This window comes from Anopheles nili, chromosome 3 (genome assembly GCF_943737925.1).
Source record: "Anopheles nili chromosome 3, idAnoNiliSN_F5_01, whole genome shotgun sequence".
Lineage (NCBI taxonomy): Eukaryota > Metazoa > Arthropoda > Insecta > Diptera > Culicidae > Anopheles > Anopheles nili.
Window position 1 is genome coordinate 70,350,208 of NC_071292.1, and position 14,415 is coordinate 70,364,622.

Genomic DNA, 14,415 nt, shown 5'->3' on the forward strand with positions numbered 1-14,415 from the left:
GCTTGATGAGTGGGTGTTGGTCTGCCTTTCGTTAGAGTGCACCAAAGGCATCGCCTTCTCTTTGGCTAAATCATAGAAATATACGTTAGATGAAAAGCAGATTAAGTGCATCTTAAAGAGCAGACGCATGGTTTGATTGCAGTATAGATGGATGACATTACAACTCGTTTAACTAATTTCAATTAAAAGTCTACCATTACTACCAATTCCCAATGGAAGATTATGTTTTCTCGAATGTGATAAATTACGACAATCAAATAACTAACATTTAAAAGCCAAGAAAAATCAACCTTTCATTTCTTTGAAAAACTGTTGAGCGCACGATAAATACTCCATAAAGATGTAAAGCGAAAGTTCCATGTGTTTTCCCTCCAGTAGTTCATCATAAACCCGTACCCGGTAGCATACGGGGCAGCATAACATCATTACGACTGAAAACATGCACACCCATCGTAACCCATTCAATCCCGCTTCCGTTTGGATCGTTTCCGATCGAGACATTTGAAGTTCGCCCACTAGAACCCCTGGTACTAAAATATTATTGTCTCCGTTGTCGTGGCTCACACTGACTCGACTACCCAGCCACTCCCTAGCCACACCCGATTGTCACCTAGCGCGAGGTCCTTTAACATCCTCGGGCGAAAGTAACTTTCACCAAATGGATCCATCAGTTACCTTTAACGAGAGCGGAGGCGGAGGCGTTTGTTTTTTCTCACGCGCGTGAGCAACACGTTCGAACGATTATGGTTATTTTATGAGACGATTGCAATCGTGTTGTTTCCGTCACCGTCACCGTCCTCTCACAACTTCCTTGTAGGCCTCGAGGAAGGACGAGACACCATGCAGTCGTGTCCCAGCACCGGGGTGCGTTGTTGTCCTGTCGGGGGTGCTTTTCGGTGCGCATTAGTCACTCGCTTGCTCCAGCACCGGCGAGGTTCGCGTTCTGGCTCCCCGTGGTTGCCCTTTTTCGCGCGCATCCCTCGGACAGTTTCGCGGGTAAAATTACAAAAAGCAGCAAAAAAAATGGGAAATAAAACATTACGGCCTTCTCACTTGAAAAAAAAAACATAATGTTGAACGGAACCCTGCCTGAGCTAGCCTCGTGTAGGAGGTGTGTGGGTCATAAAAATAAGGGAATAAAAATAAGCAAATCAAAATGTCTTCCGTCTCGCGTGGGTCCTCGGCCCTGTTCCGGTTTTCCCGCACCCATCGTCCGACACCGTCGTGTGGCTTGCATGCGTGCATGTGCCATTTCGTGTACCCCGGAAGTGAAAGGCAGCCGGCAATGGCAAAAAAAGGGCGGCCCTTAACAAGCATAAAGTGCTGCTTTATTATCGTCCGTAGGGCGAAGCTGGCGCGCTTGGGCTGAACGTTGCGGATTATTATTGATGGCCGCGTGCTGACCGTGGCCGTCTCGGCCGTTCAAGGAGGGTGGAGGGAAAGCGGTGGCGAACATTCGCGGAAGCATATGGTGTGTGGTGGGGGCGGAGTGCCCGCGCGAGTAAATATGAGAAATTGTTATAAATTTATTGATCAAACACGAAATATGTGTAATCAATTTCCGTGCCACGGTCGGCGACCTCTACGGGCGGCGGTTCGACCCCCACCAGGAGGGGAAAGGGGGGGGGTGGAGGTTAAAGAAAATCCGAAAGGGGACAATTTTCCGTAGCTCCAGCCCAAAACGGGTGGTTATACATAAGCGCGCCATTAATCTCCTGTCGCGTGTCGCCGAAAACTGATTTCTCCAAATCTGCCTACGAAAATGGTCGTTATCCTTGCGGGGGTTGTCGAAGCGTGACGGCATGCGTTTTGGGGTGGGGGAGAGTTGAAAACCCACCCTAAGGAGCGGATCGCGAAAGGATGTGCTTTTTGTTGCTGTTGTTATTGTTGTTGTTGTTGCAAGGATGCGATTTTGAGCGGCACGATTCGCGCACGATTTGTGCTAAATCAAGAGGCCATTTGGGGGCCTGTTTAGCGACAAGCCCTCTTTCCCTAGCTTCGTTTACACTCGAGGGTTAACGGCATTTACGCGTGATAAGGATTTCACTCGTCTCGCGCGGTCCCGTAGTCAACCAAGCGGCACTTTTTTGCGTCGGAAAAATCGCTTCCTTTTGGTCTCTCGCGGCCGAGAAGGTAAAACGAGCAACGCCGTGTCCTTTCTTCGCGGCCCAATGGAGCAATCCTTCCCGCCAGCTTCCCTCTTTCTCATCCACCCCATTCTTCTTCTCTTCCTCTTTCACCCCCTCGATCAACGACCCTTCGCGGGCGCCGAAAAGGAGTGAATCTACTTCAATAAATATTTATTTAATACACGTTTATAAGGGATTATGTGTTTTTATAAGCAAGATTAATGACCTTTGGCGAGGAGCAAATTTGGCGCTCATTCCACGCCTTATTGCTCCCTTCGGAGGCTGGCCCTTCTGTTCGTTGGCCAACCCCACGATCGCCACTTGGGGCATTTGAGGAAGGAGAGAGGGGAGGGGGGGGGGAGTGGGAGGCAAGACGTACGGCGAGAAGTGTGGGGGAAAAACGCGAAACCGTCGGCCCCCGTGAAAGATTCCCCGGGGAGGTATCTTGTTGAAGTAAACGGCCTTATAATGGGGCGGGGATATTGCCGTAGTCGATACGAGCCATTTTTTCGTTGTTGCTGTTGTTTCGGGTGTTGTTGTACCTATTTCGGAACCGCTTTTCGTTACGGTTGCAGTTTACGGAGAGCAAAGCACAGAGAGAGAGCGAGAGAGAGAGAGTGAGAGACATAGCATCTTCGAAAGCCCTGCGAGCTTTCGCCGAGATCAAAAGAAGACGATTTAAAAATGAAGGTTTCCAGGAGGAGTTTGAGGGAAAAGGACACGTAGCTGGAGGTAGCTTTTGAGGAATTTGTTTGCAGCACAAATAATTATGTTGCAAAATACAAATTGCAGCAGGTCGTACGAATCTGCAATATCTCATCTTTTTAATGACAAATGAACCATCAAAGTTCAACTGCAACAAAGTAAAATAGGCACATTTCTATCTGTTTACTACTTTATGCTTTTTCATTAAGGATTAAATTGCTTTGCAGTGTTTAGGGTGTTGACTATCAATTAGTTAGTTAAGTAGTATTTTCTAGGAAATTCTCCATTACATCAGCCTAGCGTAGAGTAAGAAAAATCAGTGGCTAATTTTATGTTTTATGATTCTTTTGCTTTCTTTCAGTTTGTCTCTTCATGAGTGTGCGGTATTTCCTAACTCTCTTTTATCTGCTTTTATTTGCCTCCATTCGTGCACTCAATTTGGTTTTTCTCTGTTAAACAGTTGAAACGACAATTGCGTTCGTAAAAATCATAACGTTTAGTTTTCTTCAATCGTACAATTAATGGAGCACTCCAAATAAACCCCAAAACTAGCTGCAACGCAGGGTTCGACAGCGAGCGGGTTTAACGTGTGTCCATAAAATATTTGTCAATTACAGCCCTCCCACTACCACCGGCACACGCATCCACCTGCCCCGAGTCATGGGTCTAGGGCGAGTAAGTGCACCCCCCATTACCATTGTGACACCAATTTTGCGGGACAATGATTCTCTCATCAGCCCGGACGGCACGATTTTTGGGCGGAAATTTCGCCAAAAACCAGGGCCACCGGAATATGGCGATCCTGTGGCAAGGATCTGGGATGGTGCTGGGTCTGGCGTAAACCAGGACCTCCGACCCACCACGTGGGGCCGTTTGCGACAGCAGCTCTTCAGCGCCGGCAATTACTTTCCAATTAAAAGTGAAGTAAAATAAAATTTAACTGCATCCATAAAATTTTAATTGATTCACTGGAGGTCCTGCCCGGTAAATCTGACCACGCCACAGCCCAGCGGATACTCTCCCATGGGGAGGGAGAGATGATTCCCGGTCCGGGAAGTCGAAGCTCGAGGTTTGGGAAGTTTGCGAAAGAAAGCCAACGTGCGGGGTGCTGGAATAAGGACACCACGATAAAGCGCCCGCCGCGTTTGGGCAGTTGTCTGAAAAATAGCACAACAACATGACCAGGGGGATTTTTGTCTTGAGGTTAAATTAAAGTGCGATAGGTGCCGGTGGCAGCGACCGGAAAATGTTTAGAGTAATGGTCAGTCGTAAAATAAATTTAGCGAACATTTTCTAATTTCCACCGAACCACGCCTGGTGGGCGAATGGTGTCCGTTCCGCGTCTGGATTCGCTTTTCCCGGCCACGGTCGCGACGACTTAAAGACCAGGAGGTGGGCTTCAGATCGTGCGATTTGATGGAAAGGTGGGATAAAGTTTTACGATAATTATTCGATTTTTCCAGCGCCCGCACTCGGACCTCGGCCAGTGGTGGGTATGGTGATTTGATTGGGGTGGACCGAAATAGGGCACGCTGGTTCTCCTTCAGCAAGGCAATCAAATTATGGACGCACGGACGATCGGGAGTGGAGATCCTGAGGTGGTCTGCAAAATTGGTGGAAATTAGGTGCGACTTGTTGGTGGCCGGTAACGGGCTGATAGTGTGGCTGGATGGGTTTTGAACATGGATCTGGCTAACACGATTAAGATTTTGCTGAACGGTTGAGCTCGGTGAGAGAGCGATCAAACGGAATTGAAACATCACATTTAAATTTTGATGAAGAAACGAACGGCATGCCGCATTAGATGAGCCATTGGAAGCCAAGTGCACGTAATTGATCTACGATTTGTTGTCTCTCCAACCTGTTTTTGTGCATTAAAAATAAATACTGGCGTTAAATACTCGCACAGAAACAAAAGGAATTCATTTCATTTGTGGTGAGAAACATAAAGGCCTATGTAAAACATCAGGTTCCTATTTTACAGTAGCGCTTTTAACTTCAATCACCACAAATTGAAAGTTGATTAAAAATTATAAATAGTTGTACTTTCTTCACGTTGCACTCTGTCTTAAATTTGTAAATTCATCCATTTGCACCAGATGGCGTAAGGGTGCATGCTGAGTCAAAGCAATGTCGACTTAAGCAATGTCTACTATGTTGAGCGATGTCGATTAAAGCATGAAGCAAGACAAATCATCGTAAGATTTCCACTTTTTCCACGAAAAACTAGCACAAAACGGCAGCTGCTCTGAAATGCATCCCTGTGCAGCGTTAAACCGAACCGTATGACCTCTCGGATGCAACCAATTGGCCGTGGATGAAAAACCATCCAGTGCCTTCCTGCCATCATCCGACCGAACGCAGCGCACGTTCCATGCCAGGCTTTTTGCCCGCCTGGGTGGATGGAAAGCCTGAACCAATCACCGGTGGAAATGTCGCCGGTAATACGCTAAGCCATTCCGGCAGCTAAAAAGTGTCAGATTTGCATCGTTACGTTGTTTGTACTTCATTTATGACGCCGACGACGACGTCGATGACGACGATGATGATGATGATGATGATGATGTTGATGGAACGTGCCACCCATGGTGGGTTCCAATTTCAATCCCGAACGATACGTCGACCCCTCTGGATGGTAGGAATAGCGCCGAGAAGGATGTGCACCCGCTGCACATCCGGCGTCTGTGGTCGATGTACTACCGGCGTGCAGAGCTGCTAAACGATGCAACCCGGATGCAACGAACGTTCCACCCACCGTTGCATACGCCCGCGGTGGCTTAGGCTTAATTTTCCGCTGGCCCACGGTCGGCAGGTTGCTCTAATTTCCCAACCCCTCGTGACCCGAGTGCCCGGGTGCGGTCAGCTCGGCATAGCGGTGCAAAGGCTGGTGGTCAATTTGGTCGTAATTTACCGAGCTATCGATGCCTTAATCATTGTCTGAAATAATGGGATCATAAAACTACTCAATTAAGATTAACTCGAGAGGGAAGCGATGGGTTCGGTTTTTACACTGCCGTTGTCAGGTCGGCAACGGCGTATTCTTGGGGGTTCGGTATAGCCTGCGCCAAGGTCTGCCTAGTCTCGGTACACTTGAAACTAACCATTATCTATGCTCGGGCAGGGCAGGGCAACAATTAAACCTGCAGCTTTGCGTGCCCCGTGCGGGTGCCGGCTACGAGACGACCGAAGATTTGCGGAAGATATCATCCTCGTCGCCAGGACACCCGACGAGGGGTTGTGACCGCAGAAGGGCATGTGCTGGGTGCGCCAATCGATGGAGACCCGAGCTAGGATGCTTAATGCAGCATGAATTATCTTTCGCCAGAATGCTGATGCAGTTGCATCAGTTACGGGGTTGTGGCGTCGTGGTTGCGTTTAGGCGTGTTGCTTCTCTGCGGCGATGTGGCGATGAGGTTCGAGCCGGGTGCTGTTAAAGAATCCTGGGCATGTTTTCGATTAAATTGGCTACGGTGCACGAAGGATGTGCTTCTAACGAGGGTGATCTAATCTGTGGGAATGGTGAAGCTTACGCGATCATTTCGCAGGTGGCAAATGATAATTGAGGAATGTAACGTTGCTGTTTATGGGTTCATAGTGTCTTTAAAGTGTTCAAAAGACGATAATAATCAACATTTCTAGATTTATCTACAGTTTCTAAGCATATGTGTGAGCCTGTTACTCAATATTTCAGTGGGCGTTAATGTGTTTATAATTCTTCAAAATAATCCTTATTTTCAACAGATTGTGTGTCGTATCTTTGGTTGCTTTTCTTCCTGCCTATAACGTGTGCAAATCGTCTCAAAAAGACTCAAATTTAAAGCTCATCCGGGTCACTCCAGACAATGTACGACCCACGGATCGTTGCGGATTCATGTATCGTTGCAATTTTTCATCCAATACCCACCAAAAACCAGGTTTATCACTAGAGCAAATTTCCAAAAGCTTCCGAAAACGGCTCCATGGGTAAAGCAATTGCATGCCGGACTGACCTTCGGTCCACAAATCCACGTGCAGCAGTAAACCGGGCGGATTTTGCATAAAGCGTCTAAGATTGACTTGCGCTCGAGTCACCCCCACCTGCGAGGGTTTGACCGACACTTGTTTGACATGCGCCCCCATTTCCCCGTTTCCGAAATTCCAAATTTACATTGCCCCAAGCCCGATGCGGCACCTGGTTTTCCTCGAGCTGGCTCCTTTTCGTCCAACAGAAGGGGACCCACCAGAGGGCCCTGTTTCGATGTCTCGTTGGTTGCCGTCGACCCTCGCTTCTGGCTGGGCTTGCAAATTATGCAAAATCGATACATGCCACTCAGTCAGCACTGTCGGGGTGCCACGAGGCTTCGGGCGTCCAACGAAAAAGTAAACCAACGTTTTGGGGGGTGATGGTGTGCAGTAGTAACCTGTTTATGGTGCGATATGCTAACAACAACAACATTGTTGATGTTTCGGAGCAGCAGCAGCAGCAGAAGCAGGAGCAGCAACATTTAATGGCACCTCCGGTCGAGCGTCGGTCCGAAGGGCAAAAGGCGGACGTTGGATGGATATGTTTATATGTTGCTACCGGGTGGCACTGGGAGTGGAAACACAGGTAGAAACGTGTCCAATCGTCCAGAGACGAGAGAGAGAAGAAAAAACAAGAGAGAGAGAGAGAGAGAGAAAATTGCGGCGAGTAAACGAAAAACAGCGAAGTGAACAAAATCATCCTTTGAATAAACATAAACGTAACCAACGAGACCCACCACCCACACTACGCACCCAGGTGGTCGCATGTTTTTGGGTGGACGGCACCCTTCCCCTCCAACGCCAGCCTTCTGTACCCCCCCTCCTCCTCCCCCTCCCTCCGGCGGGGGTGTTTGTTTGGTAAAGGATCTCGAAATCTCCTTCGAGTTCGCCCTCAGCACGGTTTCGATTACGGGGTGGCGAAAACAAAAGCCTGACTCCCCCGGCGGGAAGTCAAGCGGTGGCTCCAACTGGCTGTTGACTTGGCGCGGGTCGGGAATGTTTTCAGTGCGAATTTTCCACCCTCCATCCCACCCGGGGTCCCGCTACCCTGCCATCGATGAGTGGCACCTGGGAAAGCCTTCACTGGGTGGTGAAGCGAACCCTCCGATAACGGCCGGTGTATGTGTTTGGGTGTGTGTTAGCACGTGCGTTTCCTGCCTGGTGTGTGTATGTGTGGGGGTGTGTATGTGTGTTTATGCGAATATCATCGGTTATGTTTTACGTGTCGCACGCAACGTCAGCGCATACAAAATTTGGCACTTTTTCGGAGCAACATTTTTGACGGCTTTCACAAGGCCACCCACGCCGACGCCCTCGGTGAGAGTATTGGGTGTGAGAGTACTTGGGGAGGATGGGGTAAATTTTTCCATCCCCTTTTCCCATCGGTGGTGGCCGTGGTTTACAGCGGCACATTTTCCACTCTGCTACACAGCCGGCGCGTGAAGTGCACTTTGGTTGACGTTCGTTCGTGGAAGTCCTTCCAGAGAGAGAGAGTGGTGGGGTCTGAAATGTGTCAAAATTGTTGCACCCACGGTTGAAGTAGGCCAAACGCGACGCGGTGTTACATTATGCTAGTTTGTTTCCGTTTTCACCCAGCTGTTTGGGCCCCACCCGCCAGGTGCGCCATTTGATCCGATTGCTGATTCGACCGTCCGGGTGGATTTAGCTTTTATCAATTGTAAACGCGTTTATTTGCGTTAATTTCAAACCACGTAAGAGCCTGGCGGTGATTGTAGCTTATCGGGAGGAGCCAACGATAAAACGGTCATAAGGGATTTGCAATGTGCAACCAGCCGTTCTTTTCGTTGCAATAGATTGAACAATTAATTAGTAGTATAGTATAGTAAGAGATGGATTTGTATAAATATATGTTCATGTTAATAAAATAAATATTTAGAAATAATTAAATGATTTTGTGGAAATTGCTACATTTTACCACTTCCCGTTAAACCAACATGATGTTAGACAGCAACTTGTTCCTCATCGTTATATAGGAATAACCTTTCAAACCCGTCACTTGAAGCAATTATTGATCATTTCCCAACTCGCATGGCCGTCCACTTGGTACCACAGCCAAGCAATCCATTCGGTGGGCAACATGATTTTTTGCTCGTTTATGTTCTCCTGGCGAGCCGTCACCTTTCCCGGAATGTGTTAATGCGTATCTTTCCATACCATTTGCATAATGCTGCAGCACCAGTGGGAGCGCTGGATTGTGCGAAGCCGGTGGACCCGAAAGGATAACAAAACGTTGTCACAATCAGCACGCAATCCGGATTTCTGATTAGTGTCGGTGGTGATGAATAATAAATGAATGGACCAAGGGTGACCAAGGGCGTAGAAATGGTCCAGAGGTGGACCAGTGCGCCGTTCATTAGTGGGCAGGTTGTTTGTGCTTCCGGTGTGCCACGATCGGTTGACTGCGATGAACGGAATGGAAGCAACCGTTCAACAAGTACGCCGATTGTGCTTCTTGGGATGAGGAACAACAACATATCACGATGAACGGGTAAAGGAGGGCAGAAAAGCTCAGTAGTGGATGAAAATGAATCGCAGAAAGCGATTGTTGGATATTAAAGACGTTACATGAAGCGATGAATGTGTTTGACATGCAAGAAGAAATTCAATGTATTAGTAAATGGATTAAATTAATAAAAAAAGTGTTCTTGCTTTGAAAGTAACGATAAAAGAAAGGGCAGATCGGATAAATTGCTTAAAGACAACAAGTGCAGACAGTAATATAATGCATAACATAGTAAATATAAATTGAAAAAAAAAACCTAGAGGAAAGTAATAAAAAACACCCTCAAACAGTTGACAAAAACCAGCATGAGAAGCTAATAAAACGTCACAGTAACACTCCACAGCGGTATGGCAAGATAATGTGCGGTCAAAATGGAATAAGAAATGAAATAAAGCAAAAGAAAGGTAAGCAAAAAGAGAAGAAAAACAAGCCTCGAAAAAACCTCGCAACAAACTAACCGAACCGGAACAAAACCCATCAGAACGAAACGTCGACTTGTGGCCGCGAGCTAAGAAAGTGCCCAGCAGCTTCGCCAACCCACGCGGGCAGGATTTTTCCACCCAGGACGCCATTTCCCGCACGCACTTCCTGTGCGGTGGAAGCAATTTAAAAACCGCCAGGTGCTCGCGAACGAAACGGAGTGTTTGAGGTTGTTATTTTTCCTGCTCACTTTCTCTCTCTCTCTCTCTCTCTCTCTCTCGTTCGAATCCATAACCGTGTGCCGGTGTTGCGATCCATTTTCTGACTAATTAATGTTGCGTCCTGCCGAATCCTGCCACCGCGGCATCACCACGCTGCGGGCGATTTTTTGTCCTTTTCTTAATTCTTTCGGTGGATTTTTCGCACCCGCATTTGTTATCGGGTTGATTCGATTTAGCTCCGCCGGTTCATCTCGCAATGGAATGGATCATTGATAATCCGTAGCGAGTATTGCGACTGCGAGGAATACGATACCTGGTTCGTTTAAATGTCAGGTAATTTGGAAAAAAACACCATTGAAGTATGTATATTGGCTACTTTATCTCTCGGTTAAGCGCTGGAAGAAATAAACAAAAAAGCTTCCCCTAAATCCATCCTAATTGCTCGTCACTTTGCGCCGACAACATCAAGCGTTCCCGGCATCAGGAAGCGTAGGGGTTTTGTAGCATATTTTTTCTTCCTCTTTATCATCCTCTCCCCCTTCTTTTCCTCTGTACCACTTCTCTTTCAACCCACGCACGGGTAGCGTGAAGGAGCACCGAACTCGCCATTCGGACTCCGAACATGTGATGTGACTAATTGGATTATGAGTTCAATCAACGGACAACTTGTTGGACCGCGAACGAGCAAGCGAGCGAGGGAACGCGACTGCTGGGAGGTTCCTTGTCCCACCCAGGCATACATACACTTGCACGACCACACGGCCACACAATACACTTCCCTTTCTAGCGGCCCCGTGAAGCAAATTGCCGTATTATGTAGCATTCGAAAAGTTTGTTATCGTGTATAAATGATTGCCAGCTTCGGGTCCGTTTCACCTTCCGTGTACCGGAACCGGCCCCGAGGCCGGTGACAGTTTGTGACTTATTCCTACACCTTTACCGGCTTTCTGCCCGACTGTGTGTGTGTGTGTGTGCATTTGTGATGGAGAGACCCTTTTTGCTTGCACCGTTAATGAACTGTCGCTGTGGGGAGAGTGTAAAATTTTACTTCAGCCTTGTAAAAAGACGAAAAAATAAAGGGCGAATCCACCTGAGGCTCGCGAGTGTGGCATGTGACGCTTTACGGTGCGTTCGGGACGTTCGTGCGAACATATTTACGCAACACCGGCCGGGTGCGCGTGAATGTTTCACGAGGAATGGATCCTACGAAAAGAGCCATCGCAGGACTCTTGCACTCTTTTTTATGTGTCTCGCTCTCTCGCTTTCTCTAGCGTACACGCCCGTTTGCTTGTACAACAAGACACGCGGAATAATTAAATGACAACGAGCGTTACCTGCGTGCGGCGTGCTCGCGTGTATGTGTGCGAAAAAGGGGAAGAGGATTCGATTTCGTCGTCGCACCGACCGCAACCGAGGCCCGCCTTTTGGCAGGTGTAATCAAATTAGTGTTAATTTAACTGTCCCTTTCGGGCTGTGAGTTTCGGGCGATTTGTGTGTGAGGGAGTGTTTTTTTTTTCTTCCCAAGCTTTTTTTTGTACCCCATCCTGATGCGGTCAGTTTAAAGCGACCATGTTTTCACCATGTGCGTGCGTTGGCGTCCGTGTGATTGTGACGTTTCGAAGGGCACTTGATTACGAATAATGTAAGACCCACGCCATCATCACCGTCGTTGTTATCCGTCGGTGGTGGTTGGACGTCACTGGCCACACAGAAATGTTGCCTCGAGCTACAGGAGGCGTCGCAGATCGCGAACGCACGACGCCACGTTTGAAGGTTCGGCGTTCAAATTAGGTTTCCCCACCGGCCGGCACGACCGGCACAATCAACCACCCTGAACGGGCGTGCGGCGTGCCGTGTCCGCAACGCGAGCGTATCCTTTCGTCCGGTGGAAATTGCTGCGGGGGATTTTCTCCGTTTGCGTGCGGTTTGCCGTGTGGCGTGACGCGAGGACCCACGAGTGGTGGTGAGGGAGGCTATAATAATGTTACGTTAAGGCTTTAGAATACGGTTAATTGAATGCTACGATAGACCCCGGCCCGGTGACGATGGCCGGAGGCTGATTTATGAGGCCGCGTTAAAGCGGGGTCCGATCGCACCAGACGTGGACTTGGGCGAGAATTTAAAGTACGCCGAGATTGAGTTGCCGAGTTTGATTGACGGCATGATTCATGACATTCTTGCTTAGTTCGGGGCTAGCCGTTCGGTTCCGGGACGTTTCCTGTGCGAAATTTTGTACAAAGTACCAGGCGTCTCCATCGGGCCCCATCTGATGGAGGCGCATGGTGCCCCATGGGGGTACGGTGTACGAGATTGGTGTTGCTTGTAAGGAAATCATATTTCCGCAACGTTTGATAACTAAAGTAACTGGGCATAGCCTTGAAGCATTAGTAAGGATCAGAAAAAAATGGGGATATATAAAGATACAATCAAATAACTACCAGAAACTGCTTATTTTGACGTTCTAATTTTAGTTTTACCGAATATTTATATCATTTATTTCATCCATTTTGATAGCTACAATCGTAATTGCAAAGCCATAGACCATGGGGTTGCCGTTCGGTTCCGGGACGCTTCCTGTGCAAAATTTTGTACAAAGTACCAGGCGTCTCCATCGGGCCCCATCTGATGGAGGCGCATGGTGCCCCATCAGCGTGTCGTGTACGAGATTGGTGTTGTTTGCAAGGAAATCTTATTTCCGCAACGTTTGAGCAGTAAAGTAACTAAGCATAGCCTTGAAGTCTTTAGAAAGGATCAGAAAAAATGGAGATATATAAAGAACCAGAAATAAGCGATTTCTACCAGAAATCAATGTGTTCGCGTGTGGGTGAGTATTCTTCACTACTTTTGATTTTATCGAATACTTATATTATTTATTTCATCCATTTTCATAGCTGACATCATCATTGCAAAGCCATAGCAACCATTTGTTGCTGCTTTATCACCGAAAGCACGTATTCGAAAGCAAATGTTTCATTTTTTTCTGATTATTGGGCAATGAATTCTTCTGAACAAAAAAAAAACGATAGCTTGTTGCACGTAGAAAGTATAAATTCTTGATAAAACTGACCGTTACAAGTAATCCCATCGCGGACCATCAGAGGAGACCATTCCGAACCCAACGAGACAATGACGTTCACGTGGTGCCACCGATTCGTTACAAACCCGCTTGCCATGCATAAGTAAAGACTACACGGAACATCCCCATCAACCTGCCCCCCCCCCCTCCCACCCTCGTCACATCAGTTCTCAACTCCCCTCTTTCAACTTACCGCTCTTGTTCTCCGAAATGTTGGTGTAGTAAATCGGTGCGACGCAACCCTCGGTCGGGCTGACCGGACCACTCGAGTCGTCCTTTCGCTGCCCACCGGTTCCACCAGCACTGGCCAGCGTAAACCCACCACCCACACCACCAACGCCATCGACCTTACCGCTAGCCTCCAACCCACCCGGTCCACCACTAATGACGCTGACACTGTTCAGCAGCACGAGATTGTTGCCGGTTGGTTCCTTGCCGGTGGTTCCAATCCCCCCACTGCTACCGCCGCCACCATTTTTCACAATCACGTTCCCCAAGGCACTGCTACCACCCACCACGCTACCCCTGGTGGTGCGTCCTTGCTCACTCTCCTTGAGCGTGCCGGAAGCGCCCGATTTCCCGTTAACCACCAGCACCTGTCGCGTGGTGGCTTGGTGCTGTTGTTGATGATGGCCGCCATTGGTCGCGGTGGTCACCACGGATGCCCGGTTTCGGTAGGTTGGCACCACCGGGGGCTGTTGTTTCTTTACGATGTAACACCGAGGCATGGCGCTGGTCCACCTCCTCGTCGTCGCTTGTCTGGAGGGAATGCAGATTTATCGAGAGAATCTTCGAGAGTCTTCGAGAGTCGATCCGTCACGGTAGAGTTGCTTCAGAAATGCGGCAAGTTCCCACAAGTCCATTCGGATCAGGGCTCACTGGTTAAGAGAAAGACCTCTGAATGAATCCACGCAACGAAAGGTTGGGCTTTTAGCGCAAGAGAGAGAGAAAAAAGTAACACTTGCGCAACACCGAAATAGCGCGCAACACAACAGCACCCACTCACACACCGTTGGTCGCCATTTCCCGGGTAGGTGGGTCGATGGGTGGTGGTGGTGGCGAGGGCGTACTCACAAAACACACTTGTTGGATTTATGAATTATGCTTCACTTCGCTGAACCGACACCCGAACGATGCGACGTTGACGCCCAACCGGCGCATATCCTTTCGGGCGTCTCAGGGGTTTCCCCACTCCCTTTCACTCAACCGTGTACACACACACACACACACACGCACGAGCGGGAAAAGGACGCACGTTTCCGGTTCGACACCCAAGCGAACGGTGGACGGGGGCTGATGCTGTTGATTTTGCGCGCGCGTTCGTACCCCGTTCACGGC

General features: G+C 48.5%; 1 protein-coding gene across 1 annotated transcript in view; it reads right to left on the bottom strand.

Annotated features, from left to right (window-relative positions):
• LOC128726013 (mucin-5AC-like) overlaps nucleotides 1–13,805 on the bottom strand; it is a 29,618-nt gene extending 15,813 nt beyond the window's left edge. The window contains exon 1 of the mRNA XM_053819792.1: nucleotides 13,271–13,805. Within this exon, the coding sequence (XP_053675767.1) occupies nucleotides 13,271–13,805 (535 nt within the window). The remainder of the gene's footprint in view (nucleotides 1–13,270) is intronic.
• Nucleotides 13,806–14,415: the final 610 nt, after the last annotated feature.